Source organism: Pan troglodytes, chromosome 3 (genome assembly GCF_028858775.2).
Source record: "Pan troglodytes isolate AG18354 chromosome 3, NHGRI_mPanTro3-v2.0_pri, whole genome shotgun sequence".
In the NCBI taxonomy this organism is placed as follows: domain Eukaryota; kingdom Metazoa; phylum Chordata; class Mammalia; order Primates; family Hominidae; genus Pan; species Pan troglodytes.
The window spans coordinates 60,510,829-60,525,289 of record NC_072401.2 but is presented as its reverse complement, the minus strand read 5'-3'; the positions used below and the strand labels follow the sequence as shown (position 1 = coordinate 60,525,289).

The window sequence follows — 14,461 nt, the reverse complement described above, 5'->3', positions numbered from 1 at the left end:
ACTGGAGTTCAATAGACCCAGATTCAAATATTGTCCTTTTATAAGATTTCTGACACCGGGTAATTATTCAGACCCTCCCATTCTCAGTTTTCTCAAAGAAAAATTAGAGCTGATGACATTAATTTGTTATATTACTTTGTGGATTAACAATAGTATCTGTAAAGCTACTTTTCAGTCTTCTTGGTACAGAGTAAGAGCGTAGTAATGTTAGCGGTTTAATAAATTTGTCTAAAGATTGATTAGGAAATCAGTAGGCCAGCTACAGAATGACTGGCTAGACTTGGATATAGTGAGATCAGATATGGATATAGTGTTGCAATTCTTAGTGAATCCCAAACTGAGCAATAGCAATTATGTAACAATGCTGTTTTGAAATCATTACAGGCTACCATTAAAAAGAGAAATAAGAACAAATAGAGTGATTAAAAGGATAAAAATCAAAAATTAAGATTAGAAAATAAGTGACAGATTTTAAATTTATACTCAATTGCCCTTAAATTATGTAATTTCAGGCCCTTGAGTAACAAAAGAACTGGGAGGACAGAGAACAGGAAAGACAAGAGAGAGAAGTGATGGTTTTAGAATTTTTGCATTTGTGTCCTCTCAAGAATAAGCCTCAATTTGAATATAGGGGCAGTACCTTAAAAATTAATTAGATTTTTGAAACAAGGCAGCCAGAGAAGAGTGTAAATAATCTTAATGGTCTTCAAAATAAGCCCAGTAAAAGGGGTTTAAAAATCTTCGTAAAGAAATCTGTTGCTGTCAAACTTTCAATAAAAAGTAAAGAAAGCAAAACATTATAGAAAACATGAACAAAAGTCTATCTATAAAATACTTAGATTTGTTCAAATATTGAGTTACATGTAAGAAAAATATAATAATTAATTAGGGATTACTCACAAATGTAGCTGCAATAGCACATAAAAGCTTATCAAAATATGCTCCAAAATCTCAATACATATAGATATCCCTAAATTACCCAGAGTAAGGGAAAAAATGATGATATTAGTCAACTTCCACTTTTACGTAATATCTGCAGGGCAATAAAATATTTACCTAATTTAGTGCAGAACAATAAAATGTATATAACGCTTTTAATTTGAGTTGATTATCCTTAAAACAACATTTTGTTTAGTAAAATGTATACAATGCTATTAGTCTGAATTGATAATCCTCATAGCAACATTTTGGTATGAAAGATTTTCTTTTCCACTGAAGACATGCCCTTGCCTGAAAGTCTTCTCTTCCTAAGTGCTCCCTGAATATTGCACCTGATGGCTAGGATTCAACTCTGCTGGCTCTTTTTTCATTGTCTCCCCAAGGCCAAAAAAAGCCTGGAAACCAGCTTTCATACTGTTTTGGGGATGAGTGATTCAGTTTTATTTGAGTTTCTTGATTTGTATTTACCTAATTCTCTAAAAGCTTAAATTTAGATGTACTTTTAGTTTTTCTTTGTTTTGCTAAACAGAAACAGTATATTCTAGCACTTTGCTTTTTACCTCAGAGTGGAGTCTGATATTAAATGATACACCACTTTCTGAATTGTAACTAGGCAAGTTACTTAGCCTCCTCATTTAACAAATGATGAGAACAATGGCACCTATTTCCTATAGTTCTGGGTATGGTGCGACATAATGCAGGTAAATGATTCAGAACAGCACCTGGGCTCCATAAGTAATAGCTAGCTATGATATTTTAGGGAGAGAATCTTATTTTTTAAATGATCAAATTAATCCGATCTCATTACCTTGACCCTTCTCTACTCTTTCCCTCCTCCTACACTGACAGACTGGGGAATCTAGGGTTTGGTGCAGAATTTCTCAAACACCGAGAGTCTCCCCATAAGGCAGTCACTCTCAGTCTTTAGGCAGACCACAAGTGATAGGTTATTAACAATGCACAGAGTACCAAAATTTACAAATTATTTATTTTAAGAAATATATGCATATAAAACTCAAGATTATATTCACACAAATTGTAACTTCCGTTTCCTTTTGTTCTGATACCCTCTCATGAGTGGGAGCAAAAAAGATAGAGTGATCACTATCTCTGAGAATTTCCAATGTCCCAATGTCAATTACATCTCCAATGTAATGCCGGTGGCTGTCATTCAGCTTATGGCTCACTGCAGAAAAGGGAATGATACTAGAAGATTTTTCAAAGATTCTAACCAATCAAGATCAATGTAAATTAAAACAGAAAAGGAAGAAGGAAAGAAGGAGAGAAGAAAGCAAAGGAATGATTAGTAAGAAAGAGAAAAAGAAAAAAAGGAAGACCTAAGTAGTAATGTATTATTCTACAGGAAAAGATTCCAGTGCATTTTTTCTTCTTTAAAATTACTACTGAAAATCACGAATCATGGAAGGATGTACACTTAAATGTGTTTCATTTCTAGCACTTTATTTTACATTAATTACTCATGCTTAGCGAGCCCACAGTTCATGCAAAGATCTAGATATTATGATCATTCTTTTTGAAAATCTAGATTTCTTATTTACTAGACTTGCTAAAGTCTGTTATTATAGATGGCATTCATCTTAGAGATTATTCACCTAATTATTCATATATAATGTTATGTATTTTTACATATTATATACCTCTAATATATAGAGATTATTCACAAAAAACCTTGTTTTTACAGTGGTTAAAGGGTAAAGTGCTGTTGGTAACAATATGTAATGCTTATGGATTATAAGTATTTTTAATGATAAAAATGTTACATTTTTCTCCCCTTAAATGTGCCCCAGCTTTGGTGGTTTTTTTTAAATAAAAGTAAAAATGAAATACCTGGTTCCATTTTTTGAAATGCATAAAAATTCAAAAATTTTTTGAAGGTATACATTCGAAACTGTGGAACCCTTTACTTCCTTTCAGTTAGAGGTGACTTAGAAAGCTCTCCTAATGCCAAAAATATATCCCTAGACAATCCTCCCCAGACAACAGAATCACATGATGACCTACCCCTTAATGAATAGTAAGTTATCTGGTGATACAATGGCCCAATTATATTCATTTGACAAATCAAAAATAGGCAAGAAATAGAATAGCAGATTTTAAAAGCTAAACACATTGAAAAGAAGAAAAGTGTTCAAGAAAAATTTAACCTAAAATATTCTGAACAGTTAATAGATTTGCACCTGAAATTTAAAAAGAAGGAAAAACAATTCCTAGAACAAGGAAATATGACATCAAAGCTTTGATATGAGAAAGATTTTCATTTGAATACTATTTTCTTATAATTTTAACATGTTTGATATTTCCAAGTCTCAATATTCTTTTCTGTGTTACAACTTTTTTCTTGCAATGAACTGCAACAGTTCAAGGATTGAGAGAAAATATACGTAAATCACTTATCACAGTGGCTAGTGCATAGGAAGATATTAATATATACTGCTATCATTATTATGATATCCATGAGTTTGAGCTAAATGCCCATGATCTGAAATAAAATGAGTAATTTTACATTATAAATACCCAGTTTCTACCAATTAGCAGAGATTAAGGACTCACTCTGACCTTCTTATTGCATTCCACTGCAGAGAAGTAAACTTAGGGAGTTGTTCTATTTATTTACTCAGGTGAGGCTGTTCGAGGCCTGAGTGGATATAAATTTGTTGCAATGATTTCATTAAAGAATTTTAAGTAAATATAGAAGATCAATTCAAATTACAAATTGAAAAGGAGTTATTTTTACAAGTCAGTTCCATTTATCATTCTCCTTTATCATTCTACATCCACAAAGACTTGCACAAAAATAAGTCACTCTGTCATGTCAATACTTTACTTCTTACCTGGTCTTTTAAATATGACTGTTCATGTTCCTGGCATCAGTAAGAATATTGTGTTTTAATAAAGACCAACTTAAGTAGTCATTCTAAGTCAGAAGAGGGTAATTTGATCAGAAACATGATATATCAAAATCAGAGGATGAGAACATCTTTAGAAATCTTTATTATGTTCCTCTGAACAAATTGTTAAGAAAGATTAGCCTCATGTCTTAAGACTGAAAGAATAGTGTGCTTTTATTACCAGCATTAACTTACAGGCAAAATAAAATGGAACATGTGATTCTGAGACTGCCAGCCTAGGTAAAGTAAACTAGTGAATAACTTCACAAATAAATAGCATAGTAATCATGAGAATTAGAATTCCAAGGTTGATGATGAGCAGTTGACAAAACTGAAGTGGTAGGATTGAAAATGTAAATACAAATCGTGACCAAGAGATGGTCTATGTACATTGAGCTCTTACATGAACGGAGATGCTGCACTTATTCAGAGTCCCTTTTAGTTTACCATATACCTGAGGATATGAAGGAGATTTTGCCATCTTGACAGTTTCATTGCTTCACGAAACTTCAATTTTTTTTCTCCGCTTTCTTTTAAGATCTAGTTTCAACCATAAGATGTTTCCCATTCACTTTTATCTTTATAGGACACTTGAAGGTTTATCTATAATCATTGTAGCAAGGCTTGTATTCTCTGAATGACAGAATAGCTAGCTCTTCTTTTACATCCCAAGATTTAAAGATCTGTTTTTGAATTTGGGGCCAATTACCTAACATACCCAGAGGAGATGATGACTTTTGCTATCAGTGTTAATTATAATTCGTTTACCAGCTTTTGATAATAATCATTCACATGGCTGTAGTATCTCACATCCTCATTCACATACTAACCTATGCATATTTATTTTGATTGATATATATCAGCTTTACAGTTATTTTAGAACAGAGATCTGTAGAAAAGAAGCTAATGTGTCAGTAGGTATCACCATACAGAAATCTCACTTTTTCTTTTGCCAACATTCACGCAACCCACTGTTTTACACAGTGCACTTCGTCATCTTTAAATTATTTTTAATAGCATTTAGGATGTTCATTCATTAGCTAGTAAACATCTCTAGGCCTTACAAGCTCTGCTTAGCAAACATTACACTCTCTGCAGTCTGTGCATTATTACTTTGTTATCAGTAACGAATGCACATAAATTAATGTGTCAATGTTAATAACCCATGAGATTACCTCTGAGATCTCATCCCGTATATCCAGCTGCTTACTGGATTTCGCCAAATATTCCCAAAAGTATCACATACACAGCATGTCCAAAATTCAATGCAATATTAATTTTTACTCTCCCATATTCGCTATCAGGGTTGATTGGGCCACACTATTCTAAAATCCTTTCAGATGTAAACTAATTTAGTCCTTTTAGTAGCCCTGTCAGAGATGAGCTAAATGAAGTTCAGGTGCAAGGAGACTGAATTACTTTTCCCAGCCACAGACTGCTATGTGGATGTTGCCTGTAAGCGCCTGCTCTCCCAATTGTGTTGCTAGGTAGTCTCATACTGCATTATTTTCCTCCATTTATCAGCTACTTCTGTAGGGCAGGCTCTTACCACATCTTTCCTAGAGTGATACATTAGTCTAGTCTCACACCTCTCAACTCTACTGCCACATCTGTCCAAGTGTTTTACGTAAAATGAAAATCAGGTCATAATATTTCCCTTTAGATGGTTCTCAGTTGCTTATTAGATTAAAATGTTTTTAGAATGACATACAGGAGACTTTGAAATATTCATTGAATTAATTCACTCATTCTTGCGGTTCCGACGTCATTAGCATCTTCCTCCATGTCTCCCTACCTTACACTTGAACCTTCAGAAATACTAAATTATCAGAAATATCCATCGCACCTGTGCTGTTTTGTCTTCAACTTTGAGCACACTTTTCCTTCCCCATTCTTACCTTGCAGAAAAACTCACATTCAGTATTTTAAAATATCCTTATGCATCATCTGAACTCTGAAGTTTTTCAGAATAACTCACTCTGTCTGTCGCATAATACCTAACTCCTCTACATTTTGTATTTTGTATATATTTCCATATTTACATAATTCACATAATAAATATTCCTTTTAATGTCTGATTTATCTGTTTGTGAAATCCTTGAATCCATGGACTTTATTTTAGTCTTCCTATCTAAAAGAGTGCTTAGTAAAGAGTAAGAAATCTATAATTAATGAAGAATAAATGATAAAATTCAAAAGCATAAAAAATGGGCAAGGCCTGTTTTATTTTTAGACAAATATGTGTATAAACATATCAACATGATCAATATAGGCTTTTATTCTAGTACCATTGATTATATTGTATTCATCAGGTAAACACCATATCACACTTAAGCAAATTAAATAAGCTTAGCATGGATAAATCACCCTGATCAATGGTTGTAGTTCACACCTTACAATTAAAGGTGATAAAGCCTTAATGTATTTTGTTTCTTTATGAGCCTTAATATTTATTAAGTGATGATCAGAGATTATCCACATATATGTATGTTCTTAAACATGCATATTAATGTCTGTATTAATAATAAGCTTGTGGAAAGTTTAACATTTTCCAGCTTTCTCCACACATCACTGCAGTTTCTAGGCAATTTCTATTTTGAGCATAATTATCTACATGAGATCCAGCCCAACTTTTAAACTGAAGTATTTGTCACTATATTTTATCCATAAAATAACTGAATTGATATATTTAAGTCCATGCAATTAGAAAACAACACACTGTACTTCTGAAGTACAATGTCTTTTATCTTCTTTTCTGCTATCAAGTGATAGTAATATATAGTAAGTACATCAATACTTGGAATTAAAAAAGAATAGACATAGGGAAATAAAGAAGAGGCTCTACAAAGGTCTGTTTGTTCAAATTCAAGTAATAAAAACAAAATTTGTTACATACCTAAAGCTTTACTATAGTATGAATCCCATGATTTCCAAAGAGTTTCAAACATGTAGTCCTGTAGGTGGTAGGAGATGAAATTTCTTATTCTGTCAGTGAAAGACATTTGGTCGGTGAGTTCTGATAAAACAGCAGGAACATAGGAAGGAGGGTATGGTACCTTCCCACAGTGCTTTTCCACTGTTGAGGCTGGAGAAAACCTCAAGGAGTACATAAATGGTATTCCAAGTTTTAAAGCTACTATATCGCCACAAGGAAATACTGGATCAGACACCAGGACTTCAAACTTGCTTTTCTTTAGCTTTTCCATCAGCTGTTGGTTTTTAAGAACGCCATCACAGATCTCCTGAGACACCATGTGGAAGTCCTTGATTACTTTGGCCATCTCCTGATAGAATCTCCAAATGGTTGAAGGAGATGGTCTATTTTCCAGCCATGTCAAAACGAAGTCCTTAATTACTCCTTCTATTCTTTCTTTGCCAAAGGGCACCTTATATATTTCAAATGTCAGAGATGGGTTAGAGGCTGGTGTGATGAAAAGTGCACCAGAGGCAACTAGGACAGTCACATTATGCTCCTTTTTAATGAGCTCATCTATAATTATCTTAACATTTAGCCAATGACTACCTTCCATTGGCCAAATCAAAACATTCCCACCAAGAGTGGTTCCTGTGAGACTTATCTGAAGGGAGAACAGCAGAAGGTTGTTTAACATGATGTGGCTTGATGCAGAAGATTTGATGAGATGTGAAGCAAATGTTTTTCTCTGCTTTTAAAGAAAAAAAGGAAAGACAAAAGTATTTCTCAGTTTTGAGGCAAACCATTAATATCCTTAAAAGCCTTCTTCCTAGAAAGTGATACTAGTCATAGTAGCTCCATATTTTAGGGTATTTACAGATTTATGGGTAATGTGTCTTACTTCTCAATCTGTTGTTTTAATTTTAGTGTTTTAGTTATGATTCCTGCTGTCTAATCCTCCTTTTGAACTTGATACTCCAACCCTTTTTTGTGTGTTTCATAATTGTTACATTTTTACTATTAAATTGGATAAAGCTTCTGTATATCTCAACTCTACATTCAGGCCTAGGTATTGAAACCTCAGATAGGACCAAAACTCATTCAGAAATTTAAAGATGTTAATGCTGTAAGTTTTTAAATTTTTAATGCATGAATATAATTCCATTTATCACAATTAAACATTATAATAATAGTTATAATATATAAGATTGTCAAATAATATGTATAAATATATTACTATAAATATTTATAAATTCAAATATTTATAAATTCAAATAATACTTATAAATAATATGTATAACACATAGAGTATTATATTACTACTTTAGTAATATGTTTACAAAAATAGTTTATGTTAATCATCAAGAAAATATTATAAATAAATGAATAAAGTAAAATATGTGCAAGAGATTATAGGTAATGCTAGTAGTGAATAGGAGCTATTTAAGAGAATTACTAAGTCAAGCATACATCTACCAAAAGTGCTGTTCAAAAGCTATCTAGCCTGCATGAAAAACAGCTGCTTGACATCTAGACTCAGCCTTCAACCACTGCTAGCGTTTATTAAGTCCTTGTTATGTCAGACATTACGCAAACTCTTTAACACGTTAATTTCATTTCTTCCTTATTTTAAAAAAGGTCCAATTATGGATCTTTTATAATTACTCCCACATCAAAGAAAAAGAAACCACTGCCCAAAGAGATTGAATAATTTGCCACGTTCCTACAGCAAAATAAGAAAATATTACTTATTGGGTACAATGGAAATACAGTGTACACTACTTGAGGGATGGGTATACTAAAACCTCAGATTTCACCACTACACAATGTACCCAAACAGGACAACTGCACTTGAACCCCTAAATCTATAAAAATAAGAATAAATAAAAGATAGGAACTGCTGGTAGTAGTCTTAAGGATCTCTGACTCCCACAGCCTATTGTATTAACCACTGGGATAGATTGCCACATCAAAATGTATCACGTCCCCTTACCAACTAAGGAATCCATATGAATAGCAGCCTGCCAAAAGCATGCTAACACAATACAAAATTGTGTAACACACATTGGATAATATCGGATCAAGTAATTCAAGTAAAGCGATCTCTGTGAACATATGTTTGTATGCATGTGTCTGTGAATAAGCAGAGTGATCCTTTTCGTGTTAATAAATCTTCTGAAATTATAAATTCTATATTTTTAGTAATATCATAAAAATGTCTCTTCTAAGCTCTCCCATCACCAAAGATAATCTGTATGGAAACATCTACTGTTTCATTAAAACAATTACTTTTATAAAGTACTGTTCAAAGTTTAACAATCATAAAATTCCTTGAATGTATTTCCATTGAAGGTTCTCTGCAGAAGATGTTATGGTGTGCACAAAATTTTTGCCTTTCTGGTGTCAGTCTGGTTCATAGTGACTTGGCAAGAAACTTTAAAATAATTGTAATAATTCACTAGGATGTCATGATTCACTGATGTTATTTTCTTCATTTTATTTATTAGCAGGGAATCAGGTCCAGTTTTAGACAACTAAAATATAGTATTTTATTCAGGTGCTATTGAGAGAGGAGAAAGCAAGAAACCAGTTAGGCAGATAGTTAGAACAAGGTCCGTTGGTAAAATTCTTTTTAACAAAAGGGCAGCCTGAAGCTGCACAACCTTCAAACACAGATAAAGAGGCAAGGTCGACCCTAAAACACCCTTGTCTTTTGTAACCAGCAAAAGACATATACATATACATATACACGCTGTGGGCTTCAGTGAGCGTGTTTCTTTCCTTTTTTGGACATAATCAGATAAAAGAACTTACACAGCGGGGCTTGCCTACAACATGCCTGGAGGTGCACAGATAAGATTAGTTACACAGAACCAGACATGTCTGTAATGGAAAAGTCCATCTCCTGACACATGCGCAGTAAGGAAACAGGGTAATAAGGAGTAACTCAGGTTAAGGGCCTGCATGTGCATGAGAGGGAGTGGGTGGAGTTGTGAGAAATTCACACCTTTGCAAATAAAAATCTTTTTTTGTGTGCCATATGAAAATGAAACACCCCACCCCACTGGCTTGTTTATAAAAGCCTTTGTATTCAACTGAGAAATGGCAATCCTCTCGGGCCCCCTCTCTGCTGTGGAAAACTTTCCCCTTTCACTTATTAAACTTTCACTTCAACCTCACCTTTGATGTCCACGCTCATTAATTTTCTTGGTCCTAAGACAAAGAACTCTTGAGTAATACCTCAGATAGGGAGACTGCCCCAGTGACCCTGGGCTGCTTCACTATGTGTTTATTGGGTACCTACTATTCACACACAGCAGTACCTACTAGGTAGAAGAGGAATCCAGGAGATCTTTCTCATATTAATTTTATAGTCTATCAGTGGAAGATAAGAAAAATACATACATATCTGTGACAAAAATCAGTGTAGTACATTATAGTCAGCAAGATATTAAAAACATAATTTAGATTTTAGAATAAATTAGGCCAAAGAATCCTAGCTTCACATTATGCTGCTTAATGTTTATTAGACTCAATTTTCTCATATATAAAATGAAAATTAAAAACAACTTGAGTTTGAGAATATAAAGTAATAAAATAAAATAAACAACATATCTGTTAATAAATTAAAAATGAATATACAAAAAATACCATAAATTATTATGTAATAATACATACCACATATAAGAAAACTATATATTTAAATAGATACAATTGTACTTATTAAGCAACAAGTATATTACCTGGAGTAAAAGTGATGTTTAAAAATATACTATCTTTTTCATGTAATCCCTTCTCTTTCTCTTCCCTAGAGAAATTAACAAGGGCCTTCAGATGAAATGACATAGGTAAAGTGTTTTCAGAGATCTGTAGAGATTACTTCCAGCTTTTTGGGGGGATTAAGGGTAGGGTGGAGGATAGGAAAGTCTTCATGAAAGGTATGATATTTGATATTCATGTTGAAGTATAGGCTACCTGGATGTGCATGACAAGCAGTGCGCAAAAAGGCAATTGCTGTTATGCCACTAATGAACTTTAGTGTTTTTAAATGTTTTCTATTTTAATTTTTGTGGAGTACATAATAGATGCATAAATTCATGTGATACATGTCATGTGCTGATACAGCATAAATACCTCAGAAATATGATCAGTATTTAAAAATTTCTCACACTAGTGAGGTTAAATTATAGATTGATTTGTATTTTCGAATTTAATAGAAAACTAAATGAAGTTATATTCACAACAAAAGGCTTAAAGAGGTTGTTAAGTAAAAAGATTTTGCCTAAAATGTGGGTCTGAATTTGTGTTTGTAATTACTCTGATCTTAAAATCACTGAAAAGCTAATCTGCCCTTGCCAGAAAAATTTTGAAAGAAACACATTGTATGCCTGTATCAAAACATCACAAATATGTCATAAATATATACCTATATATACTATGTACACATAAAATTAAAAATAAAAATAAACTATGTGTAATATGATTACTATATTTGTGAAAGCTCATGAATTCAGAGAAAAAAACTAACGTATTTCAGAAGAAGCTAGCATACTCAAATATTTTCATCTTAGAGAATGATAATAAAATATATACTTTGCTTAATTGTTAAAGGTAATTAGATAGGCATTAGGAATGTCAGGTGACAGTTCCATGATTATCACACTGCCTCTCTAAAAATGAGAATTTTGCAGCCAGTAGTGCCAGGGAGAGACAAGCTGTTTATGATCCACAGCTGTTAACATTAAAGCGTTAATTGAATGCAGATGCCAGAGAGGAGCGACTGCCTGGGCACGTGCATTAAGAGACAAGATAAGCATATATAGAACTTCCTAAACAGACTGTGCATGCTCATTTCCCAAGGGTAAGAAGGGCACTGCACATGTGGGCAGCCCACCCTAAGGGAAGAATCATGGAAAAGAGGCGATCCTATAAAGTCCTAGGATCGAGGTTAAACGGGGCACTTCAGGTGCCCACTTGAGTCTCTTCCAAGTAAGTTTTCCTTTCTTTCCTGTTCTAAAGCCTTTAAAATAAACTTCCGCTCCTGCTCTGAAACTCCCGTCAGTCTCATCTGCCTCATGCCCCTCAGTCAAATTCTTTCTTCTGAGGAGGCAAGAATTGAAGTTGCTGCAGACCTGTAAGGATTCGCCACTGATAACTCAGATGCCTTCTACTGGTTAACAACTGCATACAAAAGGAGTTAGCATGGCATTCACATTAACACAATTGGTTATTGCTTTTACAACAGCATTTTCTTTAGAAAAACTTTATGTCCTTTTTTTTTTTTTTTTTTTTGAGACCAAGTTTTGCTCTTGTTGTCCAAGCTGGAGTGCAAGGGCACAATCTCAGGTCACTGCAACCTCCACCTCCCGGGTTCAAGCTATTCTCCTGCCTCAGCCTCCCGAGTAGCTGGGATTATAGGCGACCACCACCACACCTGGCTAATTTTTGTATATTTAGTAGAGACGGGGTTTCACCTGGTCTTGAACTTCTGACCAGAGGTGATCCACCCTCCTCGGCCTCCCAAAGTGCTGGGATTACAGGGGTGAGCCACCGCGCCTGGCCATTATTTTCTTTTTTTAATAAATAAAATTGATTTTGCATAAAACTTATTTGATTTATAGCATAAAACATTTGACTTATATTTAAAGTAAATAGATTTTAAAATAAATAAAAATCCATTAAATAATATTAAGAAAATAAAATACCCACTAAGGATGACATCTTACATCCTCTTATTCATGTGTTGTCTTAAGGACCACAGTCGTCACTTGTGTACATTATTCTTGTCTTCACCATATGTCAGTATAAAGTTTCTTATTTGTCACTTTATGTGTCATCTAATGAAGGAACAAACAACTCTCCACTGGTAGGAACAAAAGGCATGAGAAGAACCCCTAAAGAGGACTTTGAGTTCACACTTAGACAAAACTCTCAACTTACTGCTCTGTCCACACAGTTCCCTCGATATCTGTAAAATTATTTTGAAGTATAAAATCTGGGAGAAAAATCCATCAAATTATAAAATAGAACTAATAATGCTTTCATGGGTAAGCAATGAAACAAACCAAAAGGTAAACCAGCGTTTTAAAGATTGATATTTCTTTAAGAAGAGAATGGAAAATAAATTAAAATATACATTTTATATTGATTATCATGAAGTTTTCTAGTTTCTTACCTGAAGTTTCCTGGAGGAACTTTAACAGCACTCATTTGACATTAGGAAGAAGCCGAATGTAAATAAATCCTAGGTGGATAAGCATAATATAACGAGTAATATGATCTTAAATGGAAAAAAGATTATGTAAAGCTGTTTATACTTAACATTTTCCACCCACTACACTGTGAAGCAGATTAACCTTTTGTCAAAGGTGTAACCTTCTGTTGGTTCCCTAGCAACTATTTGCCCTGAATTTTGCATTTACTATCATGGTCTCTGCCCCTACCCCAACTAACCAAGTATGCCAGGATATATCTAAAATAAGATTGACAATAATTAGTAATCTTGAGATTGTTATGAATAAGTATGAGCAATTAATATCCCTCAAACTTATGAAACAAACAATTATTATATTTATTATTATGAAAAAAGTTTTAAAAATTAAAATGTCTTTATTTTTATTTATTTATATATATATTTTCCTGATTCATGATGATGAAAGTGGGTGGTTTGATTGATCTTTGCCATAAATAAAGAAGATAGTAATTTAGATAATGAAATAACTTTTTTAGAGTTGCACACCTTCATTATGCACCATCCTTGGGGAATAAAATTACTGCTGTTTCTTTGTGCAAATATTTTGAAGTAGCAAAAAATAACTTAGTATGTTTTTTGGCATAGCGTCCCAAATATGTCATATTTAGTAATAACTAAGTACTGAGATAGAACATCACCACTTGTTGTTTTTGCTGATAAGCAAACTTATGGAAATGTGGAAATAAATTTCATACAGCTGATAAGTATGGCATAGTCCGGCAGAGACACACTTTGTATGATAACATTGAAGAGGAAATGAAGAACAGTGGAGGCCCCAAGCAAGTTCAAGTCAGCTTGGATTGCATACATCTGACTACAAATATTCATCAATTCATGGAGTGCAAGTTCAATCTTGATAAAAGAGAAGTAATGTGTGTGTTTCATACAATGATTTCTCCATTTTGAATAGCTAATATAATTAACTTCTCAGCTAAATAAAATGAGTCTTCATGCAAATATTTCAACATGAGCCCTCAAATAGAAACTTTTCTGAGTCTTTACACTTGCAGTAATACATCTTTTGCCTTCACACTTGGAACACAGCATGGATGTTAATTAATATTTTTAATTCCCGTAGTTTTCACTCAAATCTATTTGATCATACTCTATTATCTTTTTATAATCCCAGTCACAAATACACACACACACACACACACACACACACACATTCCTTTTAAGCCAAATAATTGATAACTAATTTTTTTTAAAAAAAGCTTCTTTTCTGTTTGGTTCTCTGTACTGTAAAATTTATATCAAATATATTAACTGTAATATAAAAGTTTTTTTGCTTGTCCAAGATTTTTACTTGCTACAGGTGGTTAAATTTCTATCTAGGACAGAATGAGCAAAGCCAGTAACTGAAAATATTGAACAGCATGATTCCCAACTTGACAAAAGAGAGACTTGAAATAAGAAAAATTTATAATGTACACTGGACACAGTAGG

The 14,461-nt window shown here is 33.3% G+C and overlaps 1 protein-coding gene across 4 annotated transcripts in view; it reads right to left on the bottom strand.

The window, feature by feature from the left end:
* The window catches only part of UGT2A2 (UDP glucuronosyltransferase family 2 member A2), a 69,420-nt gene extending 56,103 nt beyond the window's left edge, over positions 1–13,317 (bottom strand). The window contains exons 1-2 of one of the 4 annotated variants that reach the window (XM_024356138.3): positions 12,938–13,317; positions 6,745–7,513 (exon numbers count right to left, since the gene is read on the bottom strand). In XM_024356138.3, coding sequence (XP_024211906.2) covers positions 6,745–7,459 — 715 coding nt within the window. In that variant the 5' untranslated portion in view covers positions 7,460–7,513; positions 12,938–13,317. Of the gene's footprint in view, positions 1–6,744; positions 7,514–12,937 lie in introns of those variants that run through there. The other 3 variants (XM_009447793.4, XM_054683042.1, XM_024356137.3) reach the window with 3 other exon arrangements.
* Positions 13,318–14,461: the final 1,144 nt, after the last annotated feature.